Consider the following 24,895-nt stretch of genomic DNA (forward strand, 5'->3'; position numbering starts at 1 on the left):
GTCCAGCCCTCTATTGGTGTGAATTCTGACTTAAAGCGCACTTACTAGTGCTCATAAAAATTCACAGCAGATACAAGCAGCCGTGTGACAGGGGCTGACATGGCAGAGCAGTATCTGCATGGAAGGAAACATTGTCATGGTGGACATGCTCATGTGCTCCTGACAGATCAGGCGGCCTCGGCGTACATCTGCTCAGCTCACCCCTCCCTCACTCCTGACACTGCTGTCCCCTTCACCAACTCCTAGGCCGAACAAGGCCCGCATCCACAAGGCAACGCTGGTAACAACACGCCTCCGGACCAGCCGCCGCCACAGCGTCTCCGCCGCAGCACCGCCCCTCCCCTGCCCGCCCCTGTCAGCAAGCGCTCGGTGTCGTGACGGTCGAGTGCCGGCAGCCCCGCCCGCTGCCGCCTGACCCGTGAGGCGGAGTGGGCCGTGGCGGGACTCGGCTCGGTGAGCGCGGCCGCGGGGTCTGGGCCTCCGGGGCTGGCGGGGGCTCCCTGTGGAACCGTTTTGCTGCGGGGAGAGAGATTGCTGGCCTGGGCCGAGGCGGGAAGTCGCGGCGCAGGGGGAGCAGCCTGCGCGGCGGCGAGCCGAGGCGCGGGCCTGGGCAGGGCCTGGAGAGTGGTGGCAGCCCCCGGCGCGCCGGGGTGCTCTCCCTGCAGAGGAGCCCCGCGTCTGCGCCGAGTGGGCGGGATGACTGGCAGAGCGGGAGCCCCGTTGTCTTGCGCCTGAGCGGGCGGGGGTCGGGGCTGGCGGGAGGGGTGGAGAAGCCAGCGGGGCAGCGGCGAGCGGTGTGGTTAGGCCAGGTTGAAGTAGCCGGGATAGTAAGCAATGTTTTGAGTGTTTCCTCGTGGAACTTAGAGGTTTTCTGTCCAAGTACTTTGGAAAACTGCTCCTGACTTTGTCTTTTTTGAAAGATTCACGTCAAACAGTTTGGGCTTGAGTAGTTCGTATATGGAAAAATCTGTTGGCAGTGATGGGAAACTGGCAGGCACACAGCTAATGAAATAATTAAATAGCAATCTTACATAACAGTAAATTTTCCATGATGTCGCTGGAACCTTTGGCCACAGAACAGTGGATAGTGATGATGTTTTTATACTTCAGTGCTGTGAACAGTGTAAATGCCAGGCAGCGCAGCTCTACCATGAAGGGAATTACCTGCCCCACGGATTCTCACTTTGCGTTTTAGAGAAGTGCCAAGTAGGTGCTCAGAGCCTAAAAGCTCTGTGTGGAGAGCATGTGATGGAGATACAGACCAAGGAGGCGGGGAAGTTCATTTATTTGGATAAAAAAAGACTTGAGACAGCAGTAGTACCGAGAGGAGGAAAATAGACGTGCTGGCTGGGTGAACGCAGCTGCTGGGATATCGGCCTGAGAAGATGGTATAGGCTGGAATGTCAGAAGATGGGAGTTTGCTCAAGATTTAAGTAATTTTGAGAGTAGGAATTGCCATGTTAGACCAGTTCACTGACTTTCTCTGTTATCCAGTCTTTGATATTACCTACCTGCTTAAACTCTAGCAGTAGGCAATCACCTAATGAAAAATACAAGGGTTACTTTAAATAAACTAATTTAAATAAAGAAAAAAAAAATGTAAATTTATCAGGCTAGTACGTGGCTTGTATTAGTTTCTATCCTTTATAAGATCTGTTTTAATTCAGGTTGTTCTCTAAATTCTTGGAAGTTACAAATACTTTCTTCATTGCTATTTCCCTATAGAAATAAGGCTTAAACAGTTCTGGCTGCATGGTAGGTCTCCTTCATCCTCTTCATCTTTGAAATCAGTGGCTGATAGAGAAACAGTTGACATATAGAAAGAGCTCTTGGATTAGGTGTTGGTGGAGGTTTTTGTTGTTGTTGTTGTTGGTTGGTTTTTTTTTCTGTTGTTGTTTTGCTTTTTTTCTCCCCTACACCCCCCAGGTTTCAAAAATAGTTGGAAAGAGTGACCTCTGGCAGTCAGGATATTTAATCCTCTTAAGCTTTAGGCTTCACATTTACCTTCTGGTACTGAGATCCACCACTGAGCTGTGCTGGGTTTTTTTAATATACATTATTTTTTAATGAAGTACGGTTTGCTGCTTCAGATGCAGGATCGTCAGTCAGATAGCTGAGATGTTAGTTTACAATATCAAATGGAACTCAGGTTTCCCTGTTGCATTGTAGTCTGTCTTGGTCATGTCACTGGAAGCCCCAGAGTGTATCTGTACTGATAAATGAAAAAGGGCTGCGGAATGAGCTCAACCACTGAATTGACCTGTGATTATCTGCAGTGCCCGTTAGCTCTTTTCTTAGCTCTGTTTTGGACCAGCTTTCTCCAAGTTCCTCTAAGTCTTACTTAGCACTGAGTAGTACAGATCTGGGCCAATCTGCCCATAGGACCAAAGGTTGGTTTGCAGTGCTCTTGTATTTAGTAACATACACTTTGCCATTCGTTCCAGCCTCAAAACAGAGGAAATAAGACTGCATTGTACAGAAATGGATTACAGATAAATATTAAAATATGCAGAACACTTACATACTATATTAAGATCATACACTGAAAATAATAATGACCGAAGATCTTCCTTGTATATGATCAGATTGGTGCTTAAATGTTCTGTTTCAGAGAATATTTCTTCTTGTGTTGTGAGGGAGCAATCCAGTTGGCTTATTTACTTTATACCATCCATTATTTTGTATTAATTTTAATAAATTAGTAAGAATAAATTCAGCTCTTCAGGATGACTTTTAGTTATCTTGTGTTAAAGTTAAAATCTACTGTGAATTCCTTCTTCCATTTCCAAGTGCTTTTCTACCCAAAGGGATGGCTTGGTGGTACCTATGCTGTGCATATACTGCAAATTTGGGATGTTTCAAACAGTTGGACATGAGTTGCAGCATTCCCACTCTTCTGAACTGCTGAGTCAGCTTTTGTATCTCTGCCGCGCACAGCCATGCACTATTGCTGTGTATATGCTGATAGTGCTGACGGCTCCTTTTTCTTACAGACTTTTTCTAGTGTTAATAAAGATTGAGCTTTAGCAAGAACAGTTTTGGTGACAATGTGACAAGCATATAGTGAATAGTAAATTAATTGGCTCAAGTTGAAATGTAGATATGACTTGAGGCTTTTACTTGATGTCTCTTCTTGTTGTATATCTAACAATCACTAGCAAAAGAATTATTTAGAATCTGTAAAATATCCTTGCCTCGGCCTCTCAGCAAAAACAAATCAAAAACATGGGGTAAAGTAGACTATGGTACTGCAATTGTGTTCTCACAAATTAATTCTTTACCTTAAGAAGGGATTTTTCACAGGTACTAAAAATGTCAAAACACTAGATTTTGCTCATGAAGAAGTACATTCTGATGTTAGTTAAAACTTGTCTGTCTTTCTGTCTTCTAAACATTTTCTGTGTTTTGGAAACCTACAATTATTTTTAAATCAGAGTTCTTTACTGTTAAATTGTTTTCCACCTTTATACCCTTCTCAAAAGAAAAAATGGATTTTTCATTAGTAAACACAAGTATTGACACAAGATTATGTAGTTTGGGAGTCCCTGTTTTGTTTTTTTTTTTGCTAGCAAATAATTTGACTATGCATATCTCAAATGGTTAATGTGTAGATCATAAGATATATGACATGGTTAAGTTTAATCTTTCATGTAGGGATCCAGCTCTGTTCACATACTTTTTAGAGTTCTTTCCAGTTACTTTCAAGATAATTTTTTGCTGTTGTGCTGGTCACAAGCATGCTTGTAACTTCTAAACTTAATGTCTTTGATGGATGTTAAACATGCATTTTATTCATAGAATCATAGAATGGTTTGGGTTGGAAGGGACCTTAAAGCTCATCTAACCCCCCTGCCATGGGCAGGGACACCTTCCACTAGACCAGGTTGCTCCAAGCTCTGTCCAGCCTGGCCTTGAACACTGCCAGGGATGGGACAGCCACAGCTTCTCTGGGCAACCTGTTCCTCACCGCCCTCATAATGAAGGATTTCTTCCTTATATTTAAGCTAAACCTACCCTCTTTCAGTTTAAAACCATTCCTTCTTGTTCTATGCCTACATGTCCTTGTAAAAAGTCCCTCTCCAGATTTCTTGTAGGTTCCCTTTAGCTACTGGAAGGCTGCTATAAGGGCTCCCCAGACCTTTCTCTTCTCCAGGCTGAACAAGCCCAACTCTCTCAGCCTGTCTTCATGGGAGAGGTGCTCCAGTCCTCTGATCATCTTTGTGGCCTCCTCTGGACTTACTCAAGCAGATCCATGTCCTTCTTGTGTTGGGGACCCCAGAGCTGGATGCAGCACTGCCGATGGGGGTCTCACAAGAGTGGAGTAGAGAGGGAGGATCACCTCCCTCGACCTGCTGGTTATGCTGCTTTTGATGCAGCATATGGTTGGCAGTATTGTTCTTTTGCTTACATCAGAGATGCTGAGTCTGTTGGCAGGAAATGACTGCAATCAACCAGAAAAATCTCCTCCAGCCCAAAATTTCTTTTTCCTGCTACGTGAGGAATGAGCAGCGGGCAGCAAGCCTGCTGGCTTGCGTCACTGCTGATCTGCTCCACATGGGCAGACTTCTCAAGCCATCCCTGTTGTATTCTGAGCTACATGTCTCTCATTGGACTGAAATAATGTATCTTGTCTTTTGCATGAAATTGGATTCCATTGCATCATAAAAACAGAGATGTGCTTCAGATTACATGGCACTTCTGTCACGTGACTGCAGATGCATCAGTCACATAAGTGCTACCTGCACTCAGATCATAAAGGATGTGGGACTAGAACATGGCATTCCACCTTTGCCTCTTTAAAAATCTTTTCATGACCTGCACTTCTTAAATTTCTCTGCTTTTGTTGCAGTAGAGGAAGGATTTTTTTCCAGATTATATATTTTTACTTTTTTGATAATTAGACTGAAACAAGAAGAGACAGTAAATAAATGTAGGTGCTATTTCAGAATTTGTTAGAAGTTTGGATTTGAATAGTTCTTCTTTCCTAATTTGCTTTCTTCTTTTTATCCAGTATATTTATAGAAACTAATGCAGTCTCTAAGTCTCTGGCTTAGTAAGCCAAACTTAATTCTCTCTAGCAAAAAGCACTTGATTCACCAGAAAACATCAGTTACTTCTGCACACCTCTTCGTGTTCTTGTGCAGCTTTCCTGAATGTGGCTCAGTGTTGTCTGATATCTCACCAATGCGGTGTAATGGAAGTATTTTTATTTTTGTACTTTGATTTTACTTACCCCATGTTTTTTGTATTTTGCTGTCATTGTGATTTTATCTAGATTTTTCTCCTTTCTTCCATCCAGCTTACAGCAGAGAATCATTGTTTTTATTGAAAATGCACGCTCTTTCATTTTTATATAGTACCCCATTTTTGTTGTCCACAATCATTATTCTTTCCTAGTAAAATAACCTGATTTTTCTGAATTGACAATGCCTCTCAACACCGTCAGCAAAAAAATTTCACTGGAATTTTTTACATTGTGTGTTGTAAACACTGTCTTTGTCCAAGAATGATTTGGATTTACTGCATTTGGCCAGGACGGAAGACATGCGTTCAGTTAAAACATATATGCATAAACCTGTTGGATTCTTTTCTGCTCTTCAGTTGTTGAAATACACGTGAGGCACTCTGAGGAACACATTCTTAGAACCTGCAATCTGCGCACATTGGTGCTTCCGAGTTTTTGCCACCTGGAAAGCAAGGAAGGGAGAACACCAATTGTCTTTCTCACTTTATAAACACTGTAAAGGAAATAAGTAATCCCTGGCTTTATTTTGTAAAGCACAGCTTTAACTGTTCAAAGTATTTCTTCCTGGTTCTGTGTGCTGAAGTTTATCAAGATTTGTTTAAATCTGTTGAGTGCTTTCCCTTAAATTATTTAAATAAATATGTCCTGAGTTTGTAAGTTCAGCCTTTATTTAAATAGACAAAATGTTAACTGAATTTTTTTAATACCTTAAAGATTTTTTTTTTAAAATACTATCAAAAGTAAATTCTTAAACTTTTTTTAGTCCTGTATTTGCTACTGATCTTAATATTTTTTAAGATGGAAAATTTAATTTTGGTCATGTCCGTATTCTTCTGATATTTAACTTTTAAGAAATACATATCTGATGTAACTAGATGTGATAGTTATAAGTTTCTTGCTGTCTTGGAATCACGTATTGTAAATCTGAAGGTTATTAGGAGATAACCATAACATATCAGACACTGTACCAGGCAACTAGTTAGGTTTCTGCTAATACATGCAGTGTGGTCATCACTAGAAACTAATTATAAGGTATTTTTATTCTAAGGTAAATATTGTTTGTCTTTATCTATAAATATTTTTAATAATTTTTATTCCAGTTTGCTGTAATGGAACAGCTGCAGGATCCCGTTATGCAAGAAGATGCAAATATTAAAGCTATTAATGAAGAGTACAGGAAAGCCTTTATTTTTATCAATAAAGGACTGAATACAGATGAACTGGGGCAGAAGGAAGAGGCAAGAACTTATTATAAGCAAGGACTTGACCACTTGCTGCGAGGAATTAGCATTCCATCACAGGGTCCTGCATGCATAGGGTCCCAGTGGGAGTCTGCTAGGCAAATGCAACAGAAGATGAGGGAGACCCTTCAAAACGTTCACACTCGACTTGGCATTCTAGAACAAAACACCATACCTGTACAAGCAAGTTCTGCCATGATGGATGCCTCTGCTGGGACGCCCGGGTTGTACCCATCCATTCCTTCCAAAGAAAAGCCAGAAAGACCCCCTGCCCCTAATTCTCTGCTTGTACCAAGTCAGCCACCTGCAGCAGATGGAGGTGAGGTTGCATCTGTGAGCCCGGGGCAAATTCCAGCTACGAGTCCATCTGCAAAACCTCTTTGTCTGCCAAATGAAGCACCTCCTGCCTATACTCCTCAAGCTACCAATGGCCATTTTACTGTGTCCTATGGCACAGACTCTGGGGAGTTTTCTTCTGTAAGTGAGGACTACTACAGCAAGTGTACTCAGCCACCTCCCCTTGAAAACCTGGGAGTGGATGCAGATGAGCTGATCTTGATTCCCCAGGGAGTACAGATATTCTTTGTGACTCCTGATGGGCAGGTTAGTGCTCCTTCATATCCTGGATATCTACGCATTGTGAAGTTCTTGGATACAGATGGCGAGACGGCCCAGAATCGTCCACCTGGATTTCTTCAGGTAACAGGAAAATAATTTTCTCCTTTAATTAAATTTCAAAATATTATAAAATTTTAATGTTATAAAATTTTAAAAGGCAATCTTCTTAAGTTCTTGCTCTGTGTGATAATATCAAGGATGTTGGAAAAATGGTTTTCTGCAAATACACATTTTTATGACTTTTTCTGCGAAAATTGTCTCTGTGTCTTTCAAGGTTGTCAAGTGCTGACTGTTCTGGTGAATTCTGTTTTCTAAAGGAGTTTACTTAACGCGTCTCTTCATTTCATAAAATTAACTTCCCTTTCCTCCTTTAGAGAAGACATGTTGATTCACCTATTGTAACATGTCAGTGTAAAACAGGGTTGTGCACTACTCCAGTCTCAACTAGTGAGAAGGTATTGTAGTTAGGACAACTGCTAATTAGGAATTTGAGTGCCATATTAATCCAGACTCTGAACTACAAATAAAGAAGATGCATTATTTGCTTTTTTTCAGTCCATGCTTGCTTCATGTGGGCATGTTCTGTAACATACGTTGTGTTTCTGGTCTGGTTTCTGACTTTGGATCTCCTTGTTGCTGCTAGGACTGGCTGCTGGAAGTCTCATCAGTTTGTTCCTCCAATGGCAAACTTGGAGGAACAAACAAAAACTTCTTCCTGGTTTGGGGTCTGCTGATTCACCTCCACTCGTGTTAGCAGTCTTCAACAATCGCCCAGTGAAAGCCATACGTTCTCTTTATCCTATCGTATACACCTGTCCTGAACCTGCAGGAAGTTACAGGCCCTGTGAATCCTGACTTGTTTGGCAGTGCTTTTCATCTGCTTTCATACCTGGGCCTTAAGACTAGACCTCATTTAAGAGGCTACTAGCCCAAATTATAGTCCTGTGAAAATTAGTATTTTCTCTACATTAGACTGTCAGAACCAATCAAGAATGATATTTCCACAGTCGTCTTTTTTTTCTTGATGGCATAAGGCTATTTTATTTTTCTTACTAAACTTTACAGAAGATCAAGTTTCTGGTGCTTATCAGTATGTCCTACCTGCCTTTCTTTTTAAAAGCATCCTTTGATTTCTTTATGTACTTCTTTTTTCTAGGTGTGTGACTGGTTGTATCCCCTAATGAGTAACCAGTCTCCTGTTCTTTGCTGCAATACTGGAGTCTACATGTTCCCTGACACGATGTCCCAGGTACCGGGGTCCTATGTGGGACTAGTGCTGTCTTCAGAACTTCCAGCAGCTGACAGAGAGCTGTTTGAGGATCTCTTAAAACAGATGTCTGACCTTCGAATCCAGGTACATTTCTGGGCTGCCTATTTTAAGGCAATAAAGAGAGGTGTAAATGATCAATATATTCTCTCATTTACAGTTAGTTGTGTAAAACTGCAAAGTTCTGTGTCTTGCTTGGTAAACTCACCGGTGAGAAATAGATAATGTAGCCAAGATTAAGCAACCTAGTAATGAAACTGTAGGCCCTGTGAGGTGGGAAGACAGAAAGGTTTTAATACTAAATTGTAAGCCCAGAGAGGGATCAGAGACCATATTTTATATTTTCTCTTTTTCCAAAAGGTAACATAGAACCCAAATGGAATTTTGTGTTCAGGAGAAAACATGGTGTTTCCTCTGTGTGTGCACACAGTCTGTGTAGTTTTGATGGTACTATTCTTGGAATATTGTGACCAAATGTTTACAGTTCAAAAATGTTAAGCTGCTTCAGAGACGATCTGTGAAAATAGTATGTACCTCAAAAACCTGCCTTCAAATGGGATCTCAGAACAGATAAATCTAGTGCCTTATTGCAGTAAGATACTGACTGATAGAGAAAATAGAAAAAAACCCCATAGTCTTAACAAATATGAAGTAAGATGAAGTGACTAGAAGCAAGTGAACTATGTTACTGTAAGAGCACTGGAGCACCATTTCAGGAAGAATGGTAATCAGTGATTACTTAAAAGCTCATAACAATTTTGTATCTTCTCATGAAAGATAAAATCTTGTTGAATCACCAAGATTTGAATGCAGCAATGATGCGGGACCAGCTTGCAGCATGCCATGTGGGCAGAGTTCTGCTATGGTATAAATCCTGTTGAGTTCAGCAGGGAATTTCACTAGCGAAAGAGACCCCTAATTTTTACTTGAAATAGAAAAGTACTACAGAATAATGTGATGTTTCAGTGCAGGAATTAATGGATAAAATCTGTTGGTTTTCCTGCTTAGAAGTAGTTCAAATTTAATACTTCATTAGTTCCTTGTTGTCCTAAAATTCCATGTTTTTATTAATGTTCCCTGATACAATGTCACAGGTGCCAGGATCCCATGAGAGAGTAGGGTTATCTTCAGAGCTCCCAGCAACTGAGAGAGTGCATTTTGAAGATAAATTTAAACAGAGGTCTGGCCACAAAGTCCAGGTAAATTCCAGGACAGTGATTCCAAATTTTATTAGTAAAATTGTCACTGAACAAAAAACATGGCTTTTTTTTACATTAGAACTATTGAGCTTTCAGATTTGACTAACAGCTGCGATGCATGCTGTGACCTGTAGGGCTTGGGGTTTTTTGGTTGGTTTGTTGGGGTTTTTTTTGTTAGATTATTTTTTTGTTAAGAGCTGATTCAGTTACTGCAGGCTACCACATTTTGCAGATCAGCAGGTTTCTGGAGTCTTAAAACCTGTGATATAGCACAAATATTTCAAAGCCTGGTGTGATGGCCATTTAATGTGTCTGGTTTATATAGTACTCACGAAGGTCTAATTAACAACTATATTTAATGTAATTATAGTCCTGAGTCACCTGTCTTGCCAGAGAATCCATTTCTGCTTCTTAGGATAGTCCTTAGAAGTCTTGTTAAGTGTTTTTCTACACCAAGCTGTGGTGTAGCTAAATCATATCTGGAACATAGTTTTGGGGTTTTTTTGTTGTTGTTTTTTTCTCCTGCCCAGCCCCCAAAGTGTTTTGGTCACCTGCTAAAGACATTTCTTGAACATGAGATTTCACACTGCTGTCAAGCAGTAACTGATGGTATAGTATATGTCAGCGATAGATTGTTAACTGTCTGGGTAGCAACCTTCTAAGTCTTAATGTACTCTTTTCTGTTAATGTTGGTTTTGTTTTGTTTTACTGCAACAGTCATTTTTGTGTGATACCCTGATTTTAGTTTCAGTAAATATTTCTGGGAAATCTAAGAATTCCATGTGATATCGAATACTATTGTATGTTGTGTATTTTATTCTGCTCATAGTTTCCATCTAAGAATTTAGACTCTTCTAGACTAAACAAAAAGGTTTTTTCTCTCTATGCACCATTAACCAGCAGTGTTTCAATTGTTGAAATTTTTACTTTTACATTAGAATAATCCTAAAATAGAATCTTAACAAAAACCTAAATTATTAAATTTTTTTTTTTTGCTTTCTGTAATTAAAGTTTAATTATACATTCTTTGTGAACTGTCTAAAGTGATGTTACACTTTTTAGAAACACTAACCAGACTGTGGTGGTGGTTTGTATGTTTGAATGATTAAGACCTACTCCAGAAACTCCAGTGTTTGACATGAAACTACACAGAACCCATCCACCCAACTTTAAATTTGGAGCAGTGTCATGCACAGCTTGATGTGTTCCTTGGCTGTGCCAGTCTGCAAAAGCATCAACAGCACATAGGATGAATAATCTCCTTTATTTTTGAATTTGGGAGGGAAGGACGAGGACCAAAACAACCAGAACAGCTGCATTCTTTTAGTGCAGCTGGATTCTCCGACCAAAGACTGAAGTTCCCATGTTGAATAACGAAAGAATTGACTTACCTCTGAAAAGATAAAAATGATAAATGGACAAGTCTCATCTTTTGGCAGTGTTGGCAAGCAAATCTTTTCGTTGTTACTGGATGAAGAAAGCATAGAGAAAATGCTGAGCTTTCTGATAAGCTTTTTTGAATGCACAGCTTATCTGTGCAAAAGTAATTGAATCACAAATTTCCCTTGAGTTTCTGGGTGCTGACCCAAGGAATACACAACATTAACATTATTTCATAATGGATTTGTATGATCTAAAACAGAAATCCTGATGATAATGTTGCCAAGTAGATTCTCAGGTGTTTACTTACCCTTTTTAGCCTTCAGATGCCTCTAGTGATGCAATTAACTTGTCTCAGACTGTACGGATCGAACCACAACCTGAAGGAGCGGAAAACCAGAAACAGTTGCCAGAATGGAGTGAGAAAGTTGCCCATGGAATCTTGTCAGGTACTGTTGTAATAAGGGGATTGTGTTGAATATAAACCGCTGTAACATTTTAACAGTATTTTCATCTAAATCCATGTGGGCTGGTAGAAGCTGAGTGGTCAGAAATAGTCAGTCGTTCATCAGTTCCATTTGTGATCATCTAAAGGATACTTTGAGCTTTATAAAACCAGTGCAGAATTTAAATCCATTGCCAACAGTCTTGCTCATTACACATGAGGTAGGCTTCTCACTTGACTAAATGTTAGGATATCACCCTCTGTGGCTCAAACCACTGTGACAGAACAGTTTTACTCCTGTATGAGCAGTTATATTAAACCAGGCATATATCTGCAGAAAAACTTTTTTTTCCCCCCCCCTCTGAGAAGCTCTGGAATATACTAATGACCATCCACTGATTGTAATAAATATGAATCTGCTAGGAGGGCTAGAGGGTTGGGTTGTGTGTTTTCAGAATGTAACAGCAGTGAGGTATGCAGTTCTATCACTTCTGACCCAGCTGTGGCTTGGATATCTATCAAAAACTGAGTATCTGTATTAAGCCAAGGTTTGGAAGAGGGGTGGCTGTATTAAATAAAGTGAACTGAAAAAATTGGACCTTGTAGGAGCAGAAAATTGCTGCAGGAATTCATGCTGTTGCATTCAGGAAGATTATAATTGCAGGCTGTGTTTCGGGAGTGTTTCCAGAATCAGTGTTGCAGAGGCAGAGGAGGGAAAGCTGTAGGAATTGTAGTCTGTAAAGTTGTACATTGTAAGGAAATAAATTTTTGCCTCGAAGGTGCATCTTGGGTGAGCTGGGGCCTAATAAAAGGAGCAGAATATACTGGTAAAGCTATACACAAAGGAGCTTCTAAGCTGCGAGAACACATCCAACCAGAAGAGAAACCTCTGGAAGTCAACCCAACTGTAGCAAAGGGACTTCATGTAGCAAAACAGGCTACTGGAGGAGCTGTGAAAGTCAGCCAATTCTTAGGTAAAAATTTTCATCTCATAGTGTATTATATTTTTTGTCTTAAATAATAAATATTCTATAAAATGAGATCTGGTTTCTCTAGCCAAAAAACTAGAGGAGGGACTGACCCAATGAAATCCAAAAATCGGTAGTTTTTGCCTTGTTATCTCCTGCGAGTGACATGTTTTAGGACTAATATTTATTATATGGCCTTGAGGCATCCTTTTCTTTTAAAGTTTCAAAGCAAATTGTGCTGGAAATTATAAAACTACTTTGAAGAGCTGGAGTGATTCTAAGAAAGACTTCTCCAGAAGTCAGGGCAGGAAAGAAACAGCATGTTCCCTATCTGCGAGTTGGGGATAACACAACAATGGTTTCTTGAAATTTGAGTGTGAGACCAGTGTGCCCTTTGAAGTGCTTTTTAGCCATACTTGTTTCTTAGGAATTGGAGCTGAATCTGAAATCTGAAAATCAGAGAATCTGAAAAATAAGGTTGCTTCTATATCAGTTGGGTACTTAAGCATGGATTGAAGCCTGTCATTGAAATAAGCATATTAAATAGAAGCAACACTCCAGACTTGAGCGTGCTTACTTCTAATTAGGCATAAGGACCTTTAAAGGAAGATATTCTATGTTTGTACTAAATAATCTGCATACTATTATTTTATGGTAGTCGAGGGAGTCTGTTCTATAGCAAGCTGTGTTGGGAAGGAGCTGGCTCCACATGTGAAGAAGCACGGCAGCAAATTAGTTCCAGAGTCCCTCAAGAAAGATAAGGATGGCAAATCCACTCTGGATGGTGCTCTGGTGGTAGCAGCAAGTGGAGTTCAAGGTAATAAAAATTCCTTATGCTTTTTTAATTGCATACTTTTCAATGCTATGGACTCAAATAAGCTGATCATTTTTACAGGATTTTCAACAGTGTGGCAAGGTTTAGAAAGTGCAGCGAAGTGCATTGCTAAAAGTGTTTCAACTGAGACTGTAAAAACTGTCAAATACAAGTAAGTTATGTCTTTATTTGTTTTATCTTCTATAGTGTATTGTCATTGTGTTTCATTACTGGCAAAAAAAAAAAAAAGAGCTTATCAAATTGCAGGAAAGGTAACTGAAATACCAGCTTTGCTCTAATTATGCAGCACATGATAAGCTGCTAAGTGCACAGTAATGAACATCTCCTGTAAGTAAAAATATGAAATGAGTAAATGATTGTGTTTTTTAAGCTCTCTTCTAGAAGCATTACAACTTCAGGTTATGCTATAAATAATGTTCAGTTATGTATCTTTGCACTACAGTATAATGTCATTATGGAACAAGTTACTCGTTCAAACCTCTCAGCTCTGATCCTGAATTTATGTGCATGTAACTAAATTTAAGAGAAATGGAAGAACTTAATCTATTGGCAGGTCTGGCTAAAGCAAGTAGGTATAAAAAAGAAAATCGTGTAAGGAAATCTAAGGCTTTAATAGCAGGAATAGCAATAATGGGATAGTCTCGTAAAATACAGATGTTCTTAGAAAAAGGTAATGGGGGAAAGAGGATAGTAACATTTTAGATTAAGATGATGTTACTAAGATGATGGAAAGACTGAAAAGGAGTGCATGTACTGAAAGATGCTGTTGAGAATATGAGAATATATTGAAATAACTGCAAAATGTATGAAATGCACTCCTCAAAAAAAGCGCAATGGTTATAATAGGAAGTGAAGAGTAAACAAGAGCATGTAGGTTAAGTGGCATCAGTGGTAAGTGTAGCAAAAGAGATGTTCAAAAGGATTGCTGAAAGTGCATAGACTACTAGCAGAAGGTAACAATGTAAACATGAGCATACAGCATTAAGTGGATTGGCATTCCGGATTGCCTCGTAATGTGTTAAAATAGAAGGCTAAATAACGAAGTTCTAGTCAGTGGTGCCTTATTGCTAAAGTTTGTTTTCAGTAGAAATGCTGGGAGGTATTGTACTGGTACTTGTTTCACATAAATTCACATTAATGTTTTTGTTTTAGATATAAAGATAGGAAATACGAAGATCAACAGCCAACAGCCACTAAGAGTGAAAAACAATAAGTAATTAAATGTTCCAGTTAATTACAATTGAAAATATTTGAGATGTGATCTTAAAATATATATATATAAATACTCTGTCTTTTGGAAGCTTTTTTTTTTTTGGTGACAAAGATTTCTGCCACTCAAAATACTTCAGTGAATGAGCTAAATTCCATAAAGCTAATGAAGCATCATCACAGTGTGTCTAAATCAACAAAAAAAACCAGCTAAAATTAAGCTGCACCATCTTTGTGGATGGAATTATAAAGAGATCCTCATCATATGTGCATGTTGATCAGAACTGGGGGAAAATGTAGCTTCAGAAGTAATATTTCTGCCAAAGAACTATCCTACTACCTTGATGGAGTTTTTACAACAATTCGAACAACTGCAATATCTACATCTGCCCAACTTTTTTCTTAAAACAGAAAAAAACCCGAAAAAGTTACAAATTATGCAATTGAGACAGGCAAACTGAAAAATCAGTTAACATTAAGAAATTATTAGTCTGAGTGTATTGGATAAGATGCAGTCTTAAATGAGGTTACATATTTTACTGATGTTATCTGACTTGTGATGTTCCTGAGGTGAATATAAGTAATCAAATTGACAAATTATGGAATTTTTGCTGTGGGATTAAACCTGTGATCTGCAAATCCAATGCTGGTGATTCAAGGCTGTTGCTCTATCAGAGAATTAAAAGCAGAACAAAAAAACACTGATTCTTTTTATTCGGTTTCATTGTTGGTTCCAGCCATTATGCTGTGACTTGAACTGATAATGCGATAAATTGTTGGATTCTTTGATATTCTGTGCTTCTCTTTAGCCTTATTTTGAGGTCCTCAAAAAATCTCTGGCCATAAGAAGCTTAGGGAAAAAGTAATTCTGCAAATAGCTGGGATTCTCATGCTGCCAGACATACTGCCCTTTGGCCTGGTTTGTCTGAGTACAGTGCTCTCTGGGGAAATGTCTGTCTGCCCAGAACAGCTGGAGTTACTGCTCTCACTATACTTTTGTCCCTTTTCATTATACTCTCTCTACCGGTGTAGATGCGTGTCTTTCTTCACAGCTGAGTAATTTATACGAGACTGCTGACATGCCCTTTAAAGCATAAAGAAGCTGGACCCACAGCCCAGTGGAGAGACCAGAGGTTTTCTCTCTTAGTAGTTTTCATCATATTCTCAAGGCTGCTTTGAGCTTTCTGGGGTTTTGTTTGACTTCTACCCCTATCTTCCCCTTCCTCTTTGCCACTGTAGTGATTCAAGGTTACTTCAGATAACTTTTCACTGCACAATGGAATTTTTTTTGTAGGGATCTTGCTATCTCCAACATATGAGCATAGCTGTGTCAGCATTTCTCTGTGCCAAGGGGACCTGTTGGACTGTGTGGGTTAACTTGCTTGAGCATGGTGGTGCACTGCTTCAGTGAGTCTGCTTTTGGGACTTTGAACTAACATGCCAATGTGTTGCTGTTACACCAGACACAGCATCATATTATGGCATGTAGACACAGGTGAAGGTGATATAGGACAAGTACTAACCAAGCACTATGATGGCAGTGGTAGTACCGAGGAAAAAATACGCCTGAGGTGATTCCAGTCCCTTTTTTCTGTAACAAGTGAGAAGGCAGGACAGTGTTTGCCCTCCCTCCTCCGCAGTGCTGCCACCCGTGGTACAGAATGAGAAGTTTTAGCAGCTGTGGTTCTAGTTGTGAGGACTTACAGGGGACATGGAGGGTATTAGGAGTTTTACCTAAGAACTTAGGTGAAAAAGTACTTGGGGGTGGGGGGGGTATTGCACACAACTGCCCCCCCTTATGGTTCTATAGATAAGCCTTCTGCTCCTCAAAACTAGAGAGGAAGGAAGGAGAAAGACTGGAAGGGTTTTTGAGGAAAAAGTGAAGCAGCATATTGGTAATCCATCTGATAGAGGATCAGCCCTTACTCAAATGGCTTGGTTATTTCTAATTTTATTCTTTACATATTCAGGCTATGTGATTATTATTTGTTCTTGGCAATGCTTAAATTTTTGCTTTCAAACGAATTCCAGTGAAGATTAAAATAGTAAGTATACCAATCTACAAAACTGCTGTCTTTCTTTAGGTATGGAGATGATGCTGGCCATGCTACAGACAACGCTATGAATTCTGCAATCAGTGTTGGTGTGACAGCATTTAACATTGACAATCTTGGTATCAAAGCTGTTGTAAAGAGAACTGCAAAGGAAACTGGCCATGCTGTGTTAGATGAATATAAAGTATTGGATAATAAGAAGGATAAAAAATGAAAGCATTGAAATATTTCTCAAAGCCTTACACTAGAGATGAAACTTCCTATTTAGAACTAACTATATTACTAATCTGCAATTTAATATAAATCACACTGTACTTTTCAAGCTACTGTTACTTAATTTGACATGAAAATTTAAAAGTAAGGAGGGTATTTACGGAAGGAAAAATGAAAGTTGTCTTAAGTCCTTGTTGGGTATTGAACAAGGGTTTTAAAAAACTGGACCAGGGCTTTAGACAATGGGACAGATAATGAGTTTGCAGTTAATAAACTTGCCTCTTTAAGCACTTTCTCAAAATATGAAATAGATTAATATAGAAATACTGTTGTGAATATTTTTGTACTACTTTATATTTGTAAAGAAGGTGGTGATACAGAAACAAATAGGATTAATAATTCTGGAACAAGCAGGATTCCTAGTTTTGTTTTTTAACTATCCTGAAGAGTTAGTTTTACTAAACCAGCCTTGTCTTATTTAATATGCACTGCTAAAATAAGCTTTGTGTTTCAATGTTTTGAGAGAATTTCCCTTTTGGCTACCAAACAGCTAATCTTATCCAAAGTTCATGTTAGAAGAAGTGAAAGATGAACCTCAGGTAACTAGGTAGTTATTCCCTTTAAAACTTTTTTTTTCCATCCAGCATATAAGCAAACCAAAGATAAGAAGCATTTCTTCTAAAAGAGGGTATTACATGTAGAAAAATGTATTCTTTAGTTGACTCCACAAGGAATATACAGAGATTTTTTTTTGAGATTTTTATATAGAGGATAAATATGTTTTTGCATAAATTATTTTTCTGTGAAAACATTCCATAGAGAGGACACTAGGAACTTCTATGCATTCTGTATTTTTCAGCCAATCCAGAAAGATGCAGAGTATATATCGTGGCCTCCTAATGGAAGACATAGAATCGTGGAACCATGGACTGGTTTGGGTTAGAAAGGACCTTAAGATCATCTAGTTCCAACCCCCCTGCCATGGGCAGGGACACTTCCCACTAGACCAGGTTGCTCAAGGCCCTGTCCAACCTGGCCTTGAACACTGCCAGGGATGGAGCATTCACAGACAATATGTATTTGCTTCAATAAGTAGTTCTAACAGCATCTTTATTCCATTAAATTCATAGTTGCACAAGGTTTGTCTTTAAAGGGTATGAAGACAAGCCCTCTTAATGGAGAGATGTGTATGGACTAGAATAGACATGACTGTGTAGGTTATCCTGTTCCTGGTGCAGTGTGAAATAACTCCATATGTAGAACCCTTGAAATGCTTTTACGCTGCTTACTTAACAGTTCACTGTTGAGTTTTAGGGCTGCTACATATTCTAATATTGGCTGGACCTGTAGTAAGCAGAACTCCATCAATTTAAAACTTATCTCCATTTCATGTAAATGGAGAAAATAACTATAATTTGTTGTTCACAAATGATATTTCCATCACATTGGAAAAAATAAGTAACAACTAATGCTATTAGAATGGTAATAGATGCACATTTTGTGGTGGCTACTGTAGGTGTGTACTTAGGGTGAGAAATGTGAAACAAAGGATCTAACCACTTGAAGTGTAATGATTTATGGAAATAAAGATGAAATCAAAATTGGAGAATTTGTGCTTGGCCTTTTTATGATGTGAAGCTACTGTACGGATCAGTGAGTGGAAAGACTAGGACTTCTGAAGTAATAAAAGCACAGTGTTGGGGTATGGCTACAATTGAAACAAGCTCATTAGTTAGAATATAAAATTCTTCAAATTAAAAAGGCCCATCAAAAGCATACTGCAAGAATTTCTGTTACTACAGACTGTCACTTACCAGCAAATGACCAGTTTAAGACTACTAAAGGCTCCACGCTAGCAAAAGCATTTTTGTTGTTCTGGACTGCATTTACAACAGGGATGTATGTATTTGCATCTTTCGCTCCCTCACATTTTGGTTTTGCATATAGCTCATGCCTTTCGTTTCATCTGTAAACCATCAGAACCACAAGTTGTGTTAAAGCAACGGTTAAGATCAAAGTGTTCAAGTCTTCAAGAGACCGAGTTTTAGCAAACTGAGGAAAAAGGTTTAAATGCCATCCCTATCAGGCAAGCATTGTTGTCCTGTTCAACCTGCTGTTCTCTTCAGGCTACTCAGTCTTTCAGATTTGTTTCAAAGTAGATTAAAGTTTGGGGTTTTTTTCACTTATGCCTACCCCATTTTACAGTTTTTAATGTGATACATCCATTATATTTCCTTTTACATTGTTCCAAAGTTTAATTCTGACTGCTGAAAGTATTATGCTACTGAACTTACCCTGCTTCAGCTGTCTCTACTTGGGCCCTGGGCAGCAAATCCATAGGCTTCTCCCCACTTCCTCTACCATATACAACACCCTTCACACACTTCCTGCCTTACCTCAGCTCTTCCTTTTATACACTATAGGTGCTAAGCTCCTTAAGCTTCACATCTTAGGCTGTTTTCTATTCCCAGCTTGGGTTTTTTTCTCCTTTGAACACTGAACATCTTCTGATGTACGGCAGTCCCAGAAGTAGTCTTACTAACCTGTTTACTGAGTGAACCACTACCTGATTTCCTAATGCATTCCTATTTCCAAATTAACTTATTTGAAGTGTTTTGTGCTAAAATATTGGTCTCTGATCTCATCTTAAGAATATTACTTTTAATGACTTCTAAATCATTCTAAGCTACTGCTCTCTGGCACCTTCATCATTCCATAGGTATAAACCACTGTTTTTACTTCGAATTTAAACCCCTGCATTTGAATGGATTCCTCTAGATTCCAGGGGTGGGTAGGTTGGCTGGTTGGTTGTTTAGTTTGTTTAATGCTGATTCAAAACCACCTTGGAATAGCCTATTTCTTAATATTCCCTGACAAACTAAATCTGTAATCCTTTAAAAAGAATTGGTGAAACTACCTTCCAGTAAAACATGCTGACCAGCTCACCATAGAATAATGTAGATTGTAAGGGAACTACAGAGGTCTGTAATCCACCCTCCTCAAAAGAAGTCCATCTGGAGCACAGTACTCTGAGCCAGTTCTGCTCATGTTTTCATTGTCTCCAAGGATGGGGACTTCACAGCTTCTCTGGGCAACATTTGCCAAGTTTGACTCTGGTAAAGGTAAATATTTCCACCTTATACTGGGCCAAAAATTTTTGTATGCGCTCAGGTGTAGTGCTGCTTATCCTTTCATACTGCTCACTGGAGAAAAGTCTGGCTTCTTTGTCTTCTCTACACCCTCCTCTTACCCAGCTCTCGACAGCACTAAGATCTCCTTATGCTTTCTCCAGGTTGAACACAGGACATGGGTGCCAGCCCCTGACCTAAGGCAGCCCTTAAGATTTGTTTGGTAGCTTAAAGATAAGCACTGCAGCATGGGGTCCCACAAGTGCTGAAGGGAGTGGAAGAACCACCTCCCTCAACCTCCTGTCTGTGCTCTTGCTAACGCAGCCCAGGAGGCCATTTGCCTTGTCTGCTGCAAGATGTGGTGTTGGCTCATATTCAGCTTGTTCACCAGGGACCCGTGTCTTTCCCTAATGAAGTTGCATTCTAGTTACCGCCCCCAGCCTGTAGTGATCCAATGGCTTTCCCATCCCAAATGTTGGACTTTGCATTTGCTTTTTGTTGAAATTCATTAGGTTCCTTTCAGCAGCCTGTTTCTCCAGGCTCCAAATGCTCTCCTGTGTGGTGACTGCTCCCTTCAATTTATTATCGTTGGCAAACTTGCTGAGAGTGTGCTTAGTCTTCCAGGTTGTTAATAAAGAGTTACAGGTATTGGCTCAGGCATTGATCCCAGAGTAAAGCAGTCATACTGCTGATCACTGCACTTTAAGCCTGATGGCCCAGACAGTTTTCCAGCCACCTTATTTCCCAGTTACCTAATCTACAACTCACTGATGTGGCTATAAACGTACTATGGGAGACTATAATCAAAGTTCTTGGTACAGTCAAAATCTACAATATCCACCAGTTGCCCCTTGTCTACAGAGCCAGACATCATACCCTTGTTACTACTGATGCTACAGAAATAACTAGTTCTTTGTAAAAATTAATTTATGTCATAATCCAAATGTCTGTCTTCAGCAACCGGAGTACCTTCCTTTTAAGCAACTCAAGCTGTTTACTGCCTTCATGTAATCTGAAGATATGTATTTAAGTATAAAATTCTATTTTCAAACCACTTTGTGTCATGACCAAGTTTCCTAGCTTCTTAGTAAAAATTTTAACCTCAAAAAGAACACGCATGCCTTAAAACAATGAAAGTACCTTTATAGGTATTCATGTATCTAATTTTAACTAATTTATTTGCAATAAAGAAATGGAAGAAAAATCGTCGCCATCGTCACTATGTTACTGCCATGTTTGTTAAAAATGTTGATGGTTCAAGGTTTTACATACTCACACAAGACCTCAGTCCCCAAGACACTTTTGCTCTTCTCCCACTCCAGTTCCCGAGCACAGTTACACTCGCTGTCCTGCACCAGCCCAACCAGCGTGGTTTGGGCTCATCCTTATGCGTGCACTGTGACCTAGCTCCTGAGAGCTCAGCTAGTTAGGGCACCTAGTAATCCCAGACTTAAGCGTGGGGACCTGAAAGTGTCCTGGAGAGGACGTCAAAGAAGTCTCCTGGGGCAGAGAGAGTACGCTGTGGCCAAGATACAGCCCTTAGTTACCCTGTGCTTTCTCCTCTTCTGAATTCCTTCTGATTCCAGGGCTCGTCTTGAGCTCTCTGTATGTGCCCTCCAGCTGAGAATTAGTAGGCTGGTTTAAGTTGGTCTTGAAGCAATTCTTCACAAAAACTGGTAACAAGAAATATGGTTACTGATTAGCACCTTTGCTGCTAAGATTCAGTACACCCAGGTAGTTATGAATGCTAACCTAGGTCCAAGTCATTACTTAAATTATTGGTTTGATATGGAAATTGTTTCCAATAGGTATCTCAAAAGGCAGCATTCAGTAAATCCTGAAGGCAAAATGAGCAGATAAATTTAAATGCAGTTACAGTGAAGCACTTTTCTAAATTTGTTTCTTGATTAAAGTATTTCAGACAATTTTGAATTCAATCCACACCTCAAGTGATAATTCACTGATTAGATGATAACATCAGTTATAACTTGAGACTGTCAAAAATCACCTCCTGCTCTAACATATATCAGACAAGTGAAATTAAATGACTTCTTTTTCTTCTCATTCTCCATCCTTATGTTCTACCCCCATAGAACACTAAGCCTTAGGTCCTCCTGGATTAGCGACCCTGCTGTTGCGGTATCAGCACAACTCGAGCAGACTGAAGGACACAGCGCACATCTTGGCTGGGGAGGTGGAGACCATGCCGGCTACCCGGCCCCCAGCACCGCTCTCCGCCTTCCCTGGGCAGCGGGAGAGCCACAGCGGCCGCGGAGGGTAGGGTGGCCCATCCCAAAGGGTGACCCGCCTCTGGGCACACCGCGGCCGCGGCAGGGCGGGTCACGCCGCTCCCTCAGGTCTCTGCCGGGCGCTCGGCGGCCGTCACCCCGCGCAACAGCGGCGTCATGGGGGAAAGCAGCGGCCGCCGGGCGGCAAAGCCCGACCGCCCGGCGCTGGAGCTGGGCCGGGAGAGGCAGAAGAGGTGAGTGCCCGGCGGGGAGACGGCTGAGGCCGGGCCCGCCCCGCCCTGCTGCTCCAGCAGGTGGCTAGGGCTGCCGGCGCCTCCCTGCGGCAAAATGGCGGGTGCTGCCTGGGGCGGGGGCTGCGGCTGATGGCGGCGCGCGGGGAGCGGCTGGGGGCCGGGCAGGAGGTCCGGCGGCGCGGTAGGACTGTGCCGGCAGCACGGGTGGGGCGGTGCGGGGTACAGGGCACGGTGGGCAAGTGGAACGGCCGGCCGAAGGGCTGGCACTAGCGCAAGGAGCCTGGAGAAGTAGGATAAATAATTTTAGCCAAAAATTATTTGGTACAGGCACGGCAAATGGGACTGGGTTTGTCGCGGTTTAACTGCAGTAGGCAGCTGAACACCACAGAGCTGCTTGCTCACTTCACTTCCAGAGGGATGGGGAAGAGAATCAAAAGGGTAAAACTGAGAAAATTTGAGGGTTGAGACAAAGACAGTTTAATAAGTAAAAAGAAAAAAAGAAAACCGGAAACAAACACAAGAAAAACAAATGATGCCGAAAACCCCAGTTGCTTACCGCCAGCTGAACAATGCCAATCCCCAAGCAGGGCTGCTCTGGCAAACTCCACCACCCCCAGTTTTTATTGCTGAAGATGACATGACATGGTCTGGGACATGATCTCTTTGGTCAGTTGGAGTCAGCAGTCCCAGCTGTGTCCCCTCCCAACTCCTTGTGCACCCCTAGCCTGCTCAATGGTGGGGTGGGGTGAGAAAAGGCCTTGGCTCAGCAGTAACTAAAACGCCCTTGAATTACCAACACTGTTTCCAGCACAAATCCGGAACAGCACCATATGAGGTACTGTGAAGAAAATTAACTGTAGCCAAGCCAAATCCAATCCACTGGGATTGGAAGCCAAGGTGGGGTAAGAACAGAAAAGTCCTTATGTGGGTGCATGCCTGTTCAGGAGAAGAAGGGTCAAATAGGCAATGAGGTGCTCTTTATGTGTGCTTTCTTCCACAGTGTTGAACAAAACTGGAAAACTAGATTTTCCTCTCCTCTACTATCAGTAAATATCTCTGAAACCTACAGGGAAGGTATGGCATCTCTCTGGTGCAGTTTGCAGAGAATATGAGGACTTGTTACTGGTACCAGTTAGTTCCCTTGCTTAAGCAGCAAATATTTCAGTGCCCTGATGATTGTTAATGCTCGCACAGTGGTGGGCTTCTAGTTTGGGTTTTTTCCCACTTTGCTTAGGAAGTTACACGTTTTCCCCTGTGTTAAAGAACATGATTGCCTTTTGAGTGTTAATAAATTAAAAGTTAGAAAATGTCAGAAGCTCCTGTGCTGCCTTAAATCAGACCCTTAATATTTGCATTTCCATACCATTTTCAAACATTCTATTCCATACAGATTTTCCCCCTGGACAATGTTTCTTTCAGTGTCTAGACTGCAGATCTCTTCAAACTAGTTCTTTAATTGTGGACTTTATAAAATGTTTGTTCACTACTGGAAATGGGGAAAACAATATTAACAGAGTCAAAATGGGTAGGCAGCTTCTGCATTCAAAATGGCACAGAAAGGAGGTCGGACATACCTGCATGTCAATATATCAATTATCCTCTGCATGCACCAAGTCTTTGACACGTGGTCCTGATATTCCGAGTGTTCAGGTAAAAAGCAGATTGGTATTGGCTTTGTTTCACTGCTCAATTTTTTTTTTTTTTAAATTTATTATTATTATTTTTTTTAATCAATGAAAACCTGGATTCTTTATGTACCTTAAATTCTTGCTAATCCCTGAGAATCTTCTGCAGGATTGGGCTCAAGGTCCATGACACTTTGTGAACTGGTGACTTATTTGCTGATAAAAGGAAAATATATGTTTAACAAAAACCTTTCTTGTGATGGCATGACAGTAAAAGACTTGCTGCTCCAGGTGGATTCTACAGCTGTTTCCCGTGTATATCTTGTGTATGCAAATAGACAATACCGTTATTGCTGATTTCTCAGAAGTTATTTATTCAACCTAACTGTTAATGACCAGGCTTGTTAGACAGGTACGTCTAAACCAGTGGCATATTTAGTCAATGAATACAGAAAAGCGCTTTGCAGGTGTGATTCACCTGACCTACTTTGGCTGGCTGTTCTGGTATGAGATGGCTCACGCCCTAGGAGGTGCCTGTTTCTCTCCATTGAGTATAAGGCCAGCTAAGGATGGCTGGCTTGCAGATACCTACATTCCTTCACAGCCACCTCACCCTTCTTCTCTTTTTACTGGCTTATTTGATCATTGTGTCATCTAGGCCGTTTGCTGACAGCCCACCTACCACTCATTTAAGACTGCTGAAGAAGAGATTTTTACTTCAAAGAGTAAATTGAATCACCTAATGTCTGTAAGGGGTCTGTACCTAAGGTAGCTGCTGATGCTCAGTGATAGCAGATGTAGTACTGTGAAATCTGTCAAAGGCTTTAATGAAAGTCAGCTGAAATCTGCCTCTGAATTACTGTAATCAAGATTCAGTACAGGTTTTGCTTGGGAAATGTCATGGCAAATGTTTCTGAGAGAAGGCATATAATACTGCGGTATACTTCTTAATGGACAGAAGTCTTAAAGCCATATATTTATGCATG

At 40.6% G+C, this 24,895-nt stretch overlaps 2 protein-coding genes across 9 annotated transcripts in view; both read left to right on the forward strand.

Annotated features, from left to right (window-relative positions):
* Window positions 1-335: 335 nt before the first annotated feature.
* Window positions 336-18,280, forward strand: SPART (spartin). 8 transcript variants are annotated; one of them, XM_030476693.1, is made up of 10 exons: window positions 365-453; window positions 6,346-7,185; window positions 8,261-8,458; window positions 9,466-9,570; window positions 11,270-11,399; window positions 12,175-12,369; window positions 13,022-13,180; window positions 13,259-13,349; window positions 14,351-14,411; window positions 16,492-16,663. In XM_030476693.1, exons 2-9 carry the CDS (start codon window positions 6,355-6,357, stop codon window positions 14,409-14,411), a joined length of 1,770 nt encoding a protein of 589 aa, XP_030332553.1. In that variant the 5' UTR covers window positions 365-453; window positions 6,346-6,354; the 3' UTR covers window positions 16,492-16,663. The 8 variants fall into 8 exon arrangements, with proteins under 8 accessions (XP_030332552.1, XP_030332553.1, XP_030332548.1 ...); XM_030476688.1 differs by lacking the exon at window positions 14,351-14,411 and having other exon boundaries at window positions 16,492-18,280; XM_030476690.1 differs by having other exon boundaries at window positions 13,022-13,349.
* A 3,666-nt stretch (window positions 18,281-21,946) lies between these two features.
* The window catches only part of LOC115604373 (coiled-coil domain-containing protein 169-like), a 30,163-nt gene continuing 27,214 nt past the window's right edge, over window positions 21,947-24,895 (forward strand). Inside the window, exon 1 of the mRNA XM_030477419.1 lies at window positions 21,947-22,284. Within this exon, the coding sequence (XP_030333279.1) occupies window positions 22,208-22,284 (77 nt within the window). The 5' untranslated portion in view covers window positions 21,947-22,207. The remainder of the gene's footprint in view (window positions 22,285-24,895) is intronic.

Source organism: Strigops habroptila, chromosome 2, assembly GCF_004027225.2.
Source record: "Strigops habroptila isolate Jane chromosome 2, bStrHab1.2.pri, whole genome shotgun sequence".
NCBI lineage: Eukaryota > Metazoa > Chordata > Aves > Psittaciformes > Psittacidae > Strigops > Strigops habroptila.